The 13,750-nt window shown below is 37.5% G+C and overlaps 1 protein-coding gene and 1 long non-coding RNA gene across 8 annotated transcripts in view; one reads left to right on the top strand and one right to left on the bottom strand.

Annotated features, from left to right (window-relative positions):
• LOC139821539 (uncharacterized) overlaps positions 1-13,499 on the bottom strand; it is a 37,267-nt gene extending 23,768 nt beyond the window's left edge. The window contains exon 1 of the long non-coding RNA XR_011734282.1: positions 13,187-13,499. This is a non-coding gene — a long non-coding RNA (uncharacterized lncRNA). The remainder of the gene's footprint in view (positions 1-13,186) is intronic.
• LOC139821536 (uncharacterized) overlaps positions 1-13,750 on the top strand; it is a 79,457-nt gene that overhangs the window by 30,966 nt on the left and 34,741 nt on the right. For all 7 annotated transcript variants that reach the window (XM_071792631.1, XM_071792630.1, XM_071792634.1 and 4 more), the window contains one exon: positions 8,827-8,886. In XM_071792631.1, the coding sequence (XP_071648732.1) occupies positions 8,827-8,886 (60 nt within the window). The remainder of the gene's footprint in view (positions 1-8,826; positions 8,887-13,750) is intronic.

Genomic DNA, 13,750 nt, shown 5'->3' with positions numbered 1-13,750 from the left:
CTTGACAGATATTCTTTTTCCAAAAGGAGACAATCGGAGGTTGCGAAATCAAGAAGGGAGTGTTTAGAATGTCCCAGCCTCGATTGTTTCGCAAGTTTTCTCAGCGGTGCATACACGAAAAAAAAATGATATAAACAGCATTAGCTAAGCTAAGAACAGCAGTTTAATTGAAAATTATCGGTAATTCAATAAACAAATAATGTTTTATTCGAATAAGAGCATGACGTTTTTGTTTCATTAATATTATTATTGAATTAACAAGATTATTTTCAATTAGATTGCTGTTATTAATACAATGCCATTTTTTCCGTGTAGTTGCGTGTCACATAAAAGTCTGATACCTCGACTGAACATTCCAACACGTTTTAAACAACTTGTTCCAAGATTTCAGTGGTCGAGCAGCATTGACCGTCTCGTTTCGTGAATAAATTCAACCAGTAGGAGCCCTTTTCAAGCAGCAGCCCTAAATCACCAGTCGTCAACGTTTTTCTGACCTGGCAGCCTCCGATTTTCATCTTCTTAGAAAATCGAAAGAGCGCATCTGTCAGAAAAATGTTTCGTCTCAAGTAGCAAAATAAAAAACGATTTGCGGCCACAAATTGGTTCGGCAACTTGAATACGAATTTTTGTGAAGAATATGCATCTTTAAATTCTCGCTCGAATCTGTCGGAAAAAAATTGTAAAATGGGAAGAAATGAATTGATAAGCTTTATTTTGATACATCTTTATTAGGAAATGAAAATAATTTCTTTATTTATTTCAAGCTTATCTTACTTGTGGAACTTCCCTTATCGCAGTATCCTTGAATACACACAAATGACACAATGCAATGCAACACCTAAATTAGATATACCACTTACATGTATGTAGGAGAGAAACGAAGTATGTCCGACGAATAGAAAGCTCTCGGATGCACGCAACTTACATGGAGTGAGCAATTAAATCCGTAAAAGACAAGATTACTTTTTTCCTTACAGATGGAACGTCAGATTCCAGATTCTAATCTTCTAGGCAGATGTGCTGCGAGATGACTGACGGTATTTCTCATTATAAAGATGATCTTGCGATCCGTAATAATTATACGCCGCGCATAAGAAAGGATCTATGCAAAAAGAATTTTAAAACGCTTTACGCGTGACGCGCATTTTAATATCGCCATTGTCGCCGTTCGTAAAACAATTAGCGCACGAACATTTCGTGATCGTGGACACACTTGGCATCTTTCGATTATCATTTTGTTTTTTTCAAGAATATACGAAGGAAAGAATAAAGTGTCATCGAGCAACACTGCCATTCGCCTCTGCGGAGATTACTGAGCGATCGAGTAATCGAATATCGCGCGAATCTCGCGGGTGCGGTCCAAGTCGGCCGGTGTTCTTGAATTGAAACGCGGCGGCCGGTTCAAGGATCGTCTCGATCGCGGCGATGAGATGTCCTCAATGAATCGAGGCGTGAGCCACGCGTTTCCTCAAGGCAAGCCTCTCTTTATTGCCTGCATCCGGACAATCCGTAATAATTCGCATCGTTCGAAATGAACCGAACACGCGCTTTTTTTTCTTCTTCCCTCCCTCTGTTCGCAGCCCTTTCGAAAAGTCTCTCTTAGATTTTTGTAATGCATTATTAATATACCATGAGAAATACACGCGAAGTATTTATGTTTAAATATAGATAGGAAGAGGCTGTAAGGGTCCTATCTATATTTGAATTTCGAGGGTCTTTATATTATTACTTTTTATTTATGTTTAACTTGTATGAAATTAATATGAATGTTGGACAGTTTTATGTAAATTTGTGATGAATTAATGTGGTATATACTATCATGTATTATATATTAATTATATGATGTTATTATTTATATTAGACAGATTTATATTAGATAGTAATTATATTAGATAGATTTGGCCAGATTTTGCTTATATGACATATATTCATGTAATTATGTCGATGCTATCGATTTTTCGGATTTCTTCCTTCCTCTCGATTGAGCAAATTTCGCGTACAAACGAGACGCAACGTACCGTGAATAAAAGGCACGTTAAAAAACAGAATTTTACGCGCACGTGGTTCGCTTATTACCGTATACGCGACAAGGTTGAAGCTGAAAAACGCGGTCCCAGCCTTAATATGCAAATTACGTAATCGCGAGGCAAACAGCGCGCTCGAAATTATTCGCAAAATTATAGAGGAAGGAAAGGTGACACGAGAGGAAGATACGCGATGTCCCTCGACATCACGTTATGTCGTGCGTCGATCGTGGTATTTCGACACACATGAGCTAGGATCGAATACCGTCGCGTAAAATACTCGACGAAAATGAACACACAAAGGTTTTTGTTTGGAAATGCCTCGAAATGTCAGACGCTCATCATTATCTCGAAGTACTATCGTATACCTTTAGATTCCTCTTTTTCCCCGGAAGCCAAATCCAGCGAGAAATGACCCGTCTATAGACGTCGATTAGACGTCTAATTGACGGGTCATTTCTCGCTGGGAAATGATAGAAATGTGACTCAGGAATATTCGCTGATAGTGCCCACGCAATTTTACGCTCTTATCTTCTCCAAGAATTCTGAAATTTACAATTAGTCTCTCTTCCCCCCCCCCCCTCCTCGCCCTTCTTTCTTTTCCTTTCTGTTTCCTTTTTTTCTTTCTTATTCGAGAGTGCATTTTCTCTCCTATTACGAGCGGTCGTCTGGTCGATGCCCATAAGCGCCGATCGTCGATCACCTGGGCCGCCGATCGACATCCAGGAATCCCGCACGTGTGGACGTCATCGGATCGCGTGTGCTGGATTTCTATGGGAATCCAGAACAATGTGTCGATTACGTGACGGCGATGTGAAGCGTCTCCCCCGCATTCCGATCGGAATGCACGGTCGGAAGTATAGTGCGTCTTGAATCGTTCCGTTACTTAATATAAATAAATATGCAGGCACGCAGGATAGTTGCGTTTGTCGTAACAACATCCTAAGGATATCCCATTACGATGATGTTCTACAGATATATCCTTGGAACGGTGATACGCTATGTGGGTTATTACTCCGAGGCGTAGGGAGGTGAGGGGGTCGGCTACAAGGGGCCAAGGATTGCCACAAGTGGTCACGCTAACAAATTTAATTACAGCGATCGAGGGTTAATTCGTCGGCGCACACGTACCCTTGAACTTTTTTTTTTTAGGCGTCCGACATTCATTTCAGAGCCATTGATGCCTCGATCGTGATTACCATTCTCGAAATCGGCACGAGCGACTCGCGATTTATTTAAACGAGTCTCGTGCGCTAGTAATTTCGAAAGGATGGTGCAAGCCAGACGTGTGTTATTCGGCGGATCGATTACATTTGGAAATACACGCAGGGACGCAAAAAAGACGTGAGCCAGGACGTAAAAAAAGAAAAAAGACATAAAAAAAGAGCGATTGTATTTTTTTTTAGCGCTGTATCAGCGTCAACGAAAAATTGCTGACTTTACTGTACGACGAGAAAAGAAGAGTTTTTAATAACATTTTATGCATATTATTTGCGACATAAATTGCACAAAAAGTATCTCTAGATATTTGGATAAATCGAGCGCAGAACAGTTTTACACTTTTAAATCAAAATATCGATCCGGGGCTCAAATAATTTGCATGACTACTTTAATTATACGTAAAACAAACAATTTTTTATTACATGTGCGTACGTGCTGAGCCACTTCCGTAGAAACGTTTTCACGTGCGCCCCTGGACGCCGAGGTTGTTTGCGTTTTTTGAATGGAGCTGTAAGCGACGCCGCGGGCGAGCGCGAGAGACGGTGAGAGGCGATCTCGGGATTATAGAAAGTCTTCAAAACGGCTTTTTTAACGTGCGCGCCACACACCGCGCCGTCACGATAAAGTGGAGCGAATTAATACTGCCTTTAGCGAGCCATAGATAACTGATTTCAGAGGTTTATTAGGCAATCCATTCCGATGCAGGGCGTTCGCTTGAGCGACGTCCAAGAGGATGGAAATATACTCGAATAGGTATTTTGTCCCCGGCCGTTCACCCAAACCTAATACTCTAATACCCTAAAATCAAATGTCGAATGTTTGAACGTTCAATGTATCTTGATATACATTTGGGAGGGGGGGGGGGGGGAAATTGTGCGTTTTTAAATTTAAAGTCTAACAAATATCCAAATGAATAAATATACAAACAAATATCCACGCGTAAAAGCATCTAAAATGTTCAAATACTAAACGCGCGTCAAATGTGACAAATAAGTAAAGTTAGTATTACAGTACTAGCATTAATTATTGCGTCACCCAATAATTTGTCACCACACAATTCTGTGTACTAATATATATAATTTTTTTATATTTGGCTTTAAAATATCAAAATTTCTTTCTGAAACGGATAGTTACAGACTATTTCTAAATAAAAAAATTTTATAAATGCATTGTTACTACTGAAGGTTGCGTATACATGTTCTTAAACAAGCGTTTCTAATGTACTAAATCTAATTAGATCATCATTGTATCAATTTTTCTCATAAAAATCGAAATAATAAATAAATTAGTTTTTTAATCCAATGTGCTTATTTTATCTTGTTACATTTGTAGATGACTTCAGGAAGTACATATTATTCACATTAACATTTTAATATAATATAATAAGTGTGATATAAAGACCCTCGAAATAAAAATATAAGTAGAAAGGTCTGTAAGGGTCACAACGCGGATCACGGTGCGTTCAGATATAAATGTGATTTATTCCTCGAATTACAAAATTCCAAACGTTTCGGCTCCTGTCCGAGCCATCCTCAGTGGTATAATATTAATATCAAAAATATATATTCTCCCTTAACATGGTGAGTTTACTGTTAAGGGAGAGGAGCCGAAACGTTTGGAATTTTGTAATTCGAGGAATAAATCACATTTATATCTGAACGCACCGTGATCCGCGTTGTGACCCTTACAGCCCTTTCTACTTATATTAATATAATGTGTTTTTTTCTTAATATTTAGTATTGCAGTCATGGGCTTTGATTACAGCCTGACATTTCCTTGGCATTGACAATTAAATTTTTTATTGTATCAACGCTGATTTCATGATACCAAATACACACACGGACTGCCACAACGATAAAAATATTTTACTTACATACATAAAGTATGTAAAGAGTATCTCCGCTAAACTTCTAATAAATGAATAATTTTTAAGATGATGCAATAATTAATGTCAGTATTGTACTTAGGGACTTTGACTTTGATATGTAAATTTGCCTAGAAATTTCTTAATTCTACAAAATGTATGGATATGACCCTGTGGAAAGATATTTTTTTCATCTTGCTTAAAAATGATCTATAAGGAAGAGAGAGGCGCTTGATCAAGATTTACACAAGGGAATGCTATACAAAGAAAAGTAAATACCGCAAGGTTTCAAGGACCCGTTTTAGCGTGCATTCACGGTTGATATCGGTAATACATGAAGTAATGCATGAATTTCCAAGTACAAAGATGTATGAGAAAATACTCGAGCGTTGAGCGATCGCGATTTTGATCACGTTCGCTCGCTGAATATCATCGCTCGTTCTCAGGTCATCGCACATGGTGAAGAGCAGAAAAAGAGCGGAAGGGGGAGGGGAAGTACCAAGTGGACAACAGGAAGTAGACGGGGACACAGCCGTCGTTACAGTCGCCTTTCATTTGCATACGTCATAATGTAATTGGTTACTTGCAGCACGTTCGGCTCGCGCATCTATAGAGTACTGCAATTGATGGGAGCTCTGACCTTGTCATGGGACGAGGAGGGAAAAGATTTTCAACTCTTCTCAGTAGTGAATATTAAGTATCTTTGGTTAAATATTAAATAGCAAAAACAGTTTTGTACTTGAATTTTAAATTAAAATTGCACGGAAGTTTCGAGCAATCTTTAACAATTTATATACAATGTTATATATATATATATATATATATATATATATATATATATATATATATTATACATATATACATATAATACATATTATATACACTTACATATAATTTATTCCATATTATATATTACATACTGCATACCGTGTTAGTCTTTATTAACAAAATGCATAAATAATGAGATTGTTAGTAGGCTATTGTTATTATTATTAAAATAAACATTTACATTCCTGAAGTTTAACTTCTGACAAAAAACATGGATTTCCAATCGGTTGTAACAGAAGAGTCATCATAATACAAATAGATCGACTAATATTGCTATACGCAATGACGTAGTAATTCCGCTGTTTGGAACCGCCGTCACGCGCGCGGGCCATATCCGCATTTAAAGCCCGGATTCGTTAATTAACGCGATTAGCGTGCGATTCGCTGACGCATCTGGTCACGCTCGTGACGGTCACGTGCACGTGCGACGAAGTATAATGTGTCAGGTGCAATCCATGATATTCAGACGCTGCGTCGCGCGAGACGTTCCGGCAAATTATATATATCGGGAAGCCGGTTCCGGCAATCGGGCGCGAGCCGCGCGATTTGAGCAACGAGCGCGTTTAGGGAACGCGGGTGTACCACTTAGCGCGGATGCACACCGTATGTCCCGCGCTCTCGTTATATCACAGTGAGAGTCCGACGTTTAACACTGACTTTCTTCTGGGGCCGCCAATCGATTTTAACGCGCTTTCCACCCGGCGCTAGACGAGATAGAGCCGCATATAGGAAATGCTATACATTCTATGGGAATTAACGCGTAAAATGGATCCCAATGGATCCCGCATGCGTTATTTATTTCTCCTAATATCCTTTGTGAACTCTCGACGATGGAACTTCCCTCTTTGTTCAACTCATTTTTACGATATGTATAAATACACCCTACTTCTATAGTATCTTAACTTTTTATTTTATAGCATCTCATCTAAATATTTTTAAAAATAACAAATTAAAAGGCAATGAATAGATTTGTTTAAGGAAGTTTAAGAAACTTTACAATTACATGTCAATCATCAGTCTTTACATAATATTGTTCTTTTTGTCGATATAAGATTTCATTGATTTTTTTTTCAAGATTCTTTTTCTGAGAAAACATTGTGATACATCATTGTGGCACTCGTAAAGCTGAGTTACTTAGAAAAGTCACGATTGTTTCTTCGATCGGTCTTTTCTGGGCGCAAATACTGGGGGAAACCTCCAGAGAGATATTGCTCACATCTACAACGTAGGTTGTCGTGGAACAGGTTGCGGGCTTAATGGGTCACCGAGCAAACGCTTGTTCTCCAATCACCGCGTGGGGATCGATCGTGCGAGTACGCGTGTTCGCGCCTATCGAGTAAATAACAATCAAGAATAAATGGCGAAAAATTGCGTTGCCTCGTAATTGAATAAATTAAATTGTTCTGCACCGAGGGACGCGATTGCATGTGTCGTTCGCGCGACGACTATTGTTCCTATACCATCTCGCGACATTTGGTTGCGCTCAGAGAGAAAAGTAAATATCAGCAACTAGAAAATTGAGGATAAATAGCACCTTAATTGTGTATTGTAAAGTTTCGGAAAGAAAAATGAACAAGCTGCATGAATCAACGAAACATGTTAAAGAAAATAGTCATGTAAAATAGTTCTATTATTATTCCCAAGCAGAAGAAAGGATGGTGATGTCAATGTGACGTTAGAATGGCTCCAAAATAATTATTAAAAGTCACTTTCGTCACTTTGACGTTATCACGACGTTATTATAACTTCGTGTTCTGCTTGAGATTGATACAAAAAATGTGTCATAATATGTCATAATGCTATAATAACTGATTTCAGAAAAACGTTTATCCGAGATAAATAAAATAAAAAATACAATATTATTATAAATTATTAAATTGAAGTTTATGACTATTTATTAATTATTCCGTTATATCACTACAATTAAATCATTATATGTATACAACTAATGAAACGACATTCAGCGTCACATTTGCTGTAACTCTATCCTGATCTTGATCATTCTCTGTATTACCTTTCGTCTTCATAACTTTATAAAACGAGTTTGCGGTATGTACATAAACTTCAGTCGTGGCATTATAATTACCAGAACTTTTATTATTTTGTCTTCCTCCGAACGATTGTCGCCCAGGTGAAAATGTGTTAGTATTGTCAGAAATATGAAATTGTATTATATAATATAATAATTTTTTTCTATGATATGTAATAGATTTTAAACAAGACGTTCTGAAATTATCAAATATCCTTTAATAATTTTTTTCAAGTTTATCATCTTTGTAACTGGACCTCTAATTAAAATTCAAGACGAACTTGATCTAAAATTAATTAAAGAAACTAATTTTATTTTCAATTTACTATGTTAACTAAAAAAGTTAATCCATTTAGCTTCCACACAGAAGGGGTTTAGCGAAAAGTCCGTTTAACTGCTTATAACACGAAAATTGTTGACGTCTCGCTCGTTGAAGAAAAGCTTTAAATTGACCAGAAGATTTGTCGCTGACAGCATCCGGTGATTTTGAGGCGTGCTGTACATAATATCGCAGCATTGAGACTGTCGTAAGAATCAAATACGCAAACAAGCCTAATTTCGCATTCATCTTTCTACCGGGGCTCAAGCCAGAGGTCACGTCGCATAAATTACTCCGGCAATCAAAGGGTTAATTGTTGCGGGGCTGGCTACAGCTTAATGCTTATAGTTTAATGTCCGTCCGTCAACGTGGAAGGTCGCGATCGCCTCGAGGGCACGTAACTTTACGACGCGACCCGCATTAATAATCGCGTTTCCCCCTCGCTCTTCTCTGCCCCCCCCCGCCGCCCCCCGTCCCTGCGTCCCTCTAAAACGGCCGTGCGCGTCCCGATCTCACTCTGCTCTTTCCTTATCTGTTCCAGCACTTTCCACAGCCACCGAGGATGTCGGGGATGGGCCCCAAGGGCACGACAACGACACCGGTGAGTGATTTACGAGTTCTTTGAGAAAAGGGATCCGCGTTCTTTAATTTCTCTCTTCTCCTTCACGCGGATTTGGAGTTGATCCCTGAAACTCCCGCGTGTCTTTCAAAATCGACCCCCCCTGGTCGCATATCGGCGTCGATCGGCGACCACAGAGCGCCGCATCATTTCTGATCATTCGCATCCGATGACAAATTTACTCGGTATTCGCCATTTCACGTTTTCTTTCCAATCACGAAGACGCGGAAAAAAAGAGGGAGAAGAAAGAACAGAGGGATCGTGAGGTCGCGCGCTAGAACTGGGAATTCGTGAGGAGACGTTTCGTCAGCCGTCGGGATTTGGTCCAGGGTCGACTGGTCCAGTTTCCGAGTGAGCGGCGGAGATTGATGCTAAAATATTAACACGCGCGTGACCCACCGATTGATGCACTCGCGGCCTGCCGAGCCCGCGACCGCCGTGTTCGCCGATTGAATTCGCGATTAGTTTTACCGCGCTGGCACGACGGCTCGGTATGCTCGATCAACCGATATCCAAATACCGGCACGACCACGAGAGACCCAGGTCTGATGAAACGTTATTTTTGCAGCGCGAACGTGTCGCGGAGAAAATTCTAAGTCATTATTACAACTCACGGCAATGAGTGATTAATTGGCACCCGGGTCTCGGAAGGTAATTCGTTTCCGAGAACGCGCGAACGCCTGTCTCCGATCTCTCGCGTAATAAAGATCGGATCCCAAGTATAGTTTTATATTTTGCTTGCGACAGACCAGCTGTCATAGTAATGGCCGATGCATATGCGCGCATATATGCACATGCAGCTGATGCAGGTTTTTGCGCGTTGTCGCTCGACCGAGTGAGTCACGCCGAATCTACATAGGGAACTGATTTCTCGGATCATCAAATAAAGAAAAGTTTATATAAGCGATGTTATGTAAAGATGACTTAATCTATCAAACGGAGCTTTTGGTACATCAAGCTCTTTAAAGTCACCCCCCCCCCTCGGGGAGGGGAATAAATTAAGAATAATTTAAACACAGATTCTAAATTGTTAATAAATTTTTTTTATAAAATTTAACATAACGCGAAGGTTGCATATATAATTAACTTTTTTGTGCTTTAATCTTCTATACTTATATTCTGGATTGTCACCCACATTGGATTACGACGTCAGAAATGAATAAATAAACGCGGAGAATCTCTCTCGTTTAACTTATGTCCATACAGACGACTCTTAATGAAACCGCTTTATTGCGGATAAAACAAGAAATATGCCGTAGACTGTGTTATCAGATCCGACATATCTGTTGAAATAATCCTCAGCAACGACTTGTATTTAATCATTTTACACATTGTTAAATTAATAGATACTCAAATTCAATGACACGTTTTATAAGCCAGCCCAGCGAGAAATGACCCGTCGAATCGACATCGACATATGTCGATAGACGTCGATTCGACGGGTCATTTCTCGCTGGGAGTCAACTTGAAATGGTTTCGTGTATCAACGCAGATATAATTAATTTCTAAATTTTAAAATAATATTAATATTATGCAGCGCTTATAATTGCAATTACCATTAATTTCACTAAAATTTTGTAATGGATATTATATGTAAATCTAACTTGAATTTGTGACAAAATTACGGTGATAATTTTACGGTGTAAGATTGTAATATGAAAAAAATTTAGAGAATCAAAATGTATATCATCGAAATATACATATATCAAGTTGCATGGCATATAAAATCATAAATAAAGCTCCAGGTTTTAAAACGAATTTTAAGTAATATTAATAATTTTTATTCAAACTTTTCGAAATAATTTTTTCACTGTTTCTGTAATGCGTCTAGAAATGAATATTTATTTTTATTCAATTTGATAACGAGAAAAACGCGCGTTATAAAATTACAATCTTGACGCCCTCTAGCAGAGCATTCAAATATCAACTCTGTAAATCTGACGAGTATACTGTAGGTAAAGTAGGGATTATTTTTTAGCCGGTAACGTAACTTCCTAGTTACCGACTTACGTTATATCTGCTGTTTAACAACCGTTGATCACATCGCATTCTATGTATATTTGACTATATAGTTATCAGACGTGATATAATTGATATTATTTTCTTAACCGATAATATCGATATCAATTTCAATTATCATTTGTAGCACATTAGTGATCCTGTCATGAAGCAAATTTTTTTAACTCTCATGTTTATTTATTCTACCAATGTAGATTAATCTCGATTTAACTTACTATTACTTTAACATATTATTTTTCCCTTCTCTTTCTCTTCTTATCTATATTACTTTATTAAATTAATAAAAACTGTGGTTATATTTACGATATTAATTTTAACGATCTATTAAAGACCGTATCAAAGACCACCTACGTAAATTTTTCTAACTGCCAACAGAAATCTGACGATAAAAAATAATTTAAGAGCATATTCCGTTAAATTGCGATATAAATATTTGAACAGTGATGCCAATTACAGTTAGGTATGTAACAGTACTAAATTCATAGTTCATCCAGATGTTTTATAGACAAACATACAAATTTTTACGACGTAATAGCATTATATATTACTGCAAAATTACAGTTTTTTATAGTTATCACCTGTATGAATAATCAGACACAAATGATAACTATGGAAATGCAGCTTTTAAATAAATATTGTTGCATTGTAAATGTTTGTACATATCTAAAAAAACACCTGAACAATAATATATAATGAGATTAATGTATTATAGGCTAACCATCCAACACTGACAGTCAGACAAACTACTCTGTATTTAAATATGTACATATACTATATAGTGATTATATCATTTTATATTTATAAAATGACGTAATGTAATATCACTATCGTGCAACAAAAAAGTAATTGCTGCGCAATTAAAAACTGTGCAAATCAGATATCAGATCTATCAAGCCGATACGTCGGACTTAAGAGCAATACGCGTGTCGCAATATCATATAAGATTCTAATCTTACGAATTAGTCAAGCTTGAGACGAATTAACTTCGTCAGATACTAAAGATATCCCGAAAAAATTTACAATTATCTTTGATAATTATTATCAGTAGCATTTGCGCGACACATTGTATACAACATCTATATACGCGGTGCTTATATACCCAGAACCCTCAAAATGGAACAAAGAGTGCCTGCTTTCTGTGTTTCTTGTGCGACGTTTCCGACTCGTTTTTAAAATTGACTGATATAAATTGTCTTCAGAGTAACAGACATTTTTATGAGAGATCAGAATTTGAAATACTTTAAGCTCACCAAGTACCTGATAGGTTCTCTAATACTAAACTATCTATCTGTGGAAGGGTTGAATACATTGATCCAATTCAATTTCTCAAGTATTTGGAGGAACTGCGTCGTGCTTAATCTTCGACATGTCATGCTCTTTTCGAAAACGCCTATGAAAAATGTCGAAACACTTGTGACGTCTGGCACGTCGTAATACCGTTATCCGTGAGACGCTACGTAATATTAAAGAGCGTAAAATAAAATGTAATATTGCCCTATGTAGACTAAACTTTATTAACCGGGAATAGTTACCTAGTTTTTCTTTGCATAAACGATCATCTGGGATGTTTTTACGCTCCAATTAAAAGTCATTATTATTATTATTAACTACATATGGTAGTATATTTTATTGATTGTTCTACAATTTATTAGTGTTTGGGATCATTATATAGATTTATTCAGTATTTTCTTAAAAACGTAGGTATATAATAGATTTTTAATGAATGAAGATGACTATAACTGACTGACCTTCATTTTTTCGCTGCCCGAGGTATAAAAATCACCCTAGGTGACTACTTTCGACTAACAAGAAACTCGAGAGGAATCTTTGCTTTCAAGAAGAATGGAACGTTTCCGTAAAATGGTTATTACGGGCTGAGGGGTTTCGTACAATGCTATTTTCTACGTTTTATACAGCCGGAAGGACAATTGAACGGCAATCAGACAAGGCTGAACAGATATAAGATTAAGGATTCTGGCTTGGAATCAGGAATTTAATTCAGGAATTTTCCTAATGGCATTGTCGTTAGGAACTATTTTCTATCTATAGAAGGTCTTGGGAAACATGAAAGATTTTCAGTTCAAAATAAATTGAAGATAACTTACAATTAGTGAGATTAATTAAATTTTAGGTAATTTTGTGAGAGTACTTAAATTTTGTAATAAACTGTTAATGGCGCGGCATATGGGGTAAGGTTTGGCAGTTACTGTAAAGGTTGAAGCGAAGCATAAGATTCGAAGATGAAAAATTGCAGTAACGATACCCGCGCATCCTTAACCAGGACTATACAGCATGCCGATTGTCCGTTCTATTAACGTGAACCGCCTCCCACGGATCAATTGTCGCTTAACCTCCGCTCTCGTCGAGACGAGACATCATAGAGACGTGGACAATAAACGCCAGCTGCGCTTCCCGGGTGCCACGTGACGGTCACACTGATGTCTTTGGCAGTTGAGAGTGGCACACCACTTTTCGACGCCACTTTCGCGGATTCGAATTTGTTGTTCGCACTCGTTTTGGCACCCGTCTCAGAATTACATCAAATTCCACAATCCACAATCGCGTTTCTATGTGACGAACGCACAATACACGAAAAAAAATATATTATACTGATTATACATAAAAATAATATATTATAAACCTAAAATATAAAAATATATACTATTTATTGCTATAAAAATTAGTAATTAATTGTATACGTTTTTACCATTACATTAACAATTATTGCATTAATAAAGGTACATGACACATTGTAGAAGATACACATCGTAAAAATTATTACGTAGATATTTTAAGGAGTTATACAGAAGCGTAGTGAATCATTGTA

This window comes from Temnothorax longispinosus, chromosome 11, assembly GCF_030848805.1.
Source record: "Temnothorax longispinosus isolate EJ_2023e chromosome 11, Tlon_JGU_v1, whole genome shotgun sequence".
NCBI lineage: Eukaryota > Metazoa > Arthropoda > Insecta > Hymenoptera > Formicidae > Temnothorax > Temnothorax longispinosus.
Note: the sequence above shows the minus strand (reverse complement) of the source record. Positions and strands in the feature narration are given on the sequence as shown.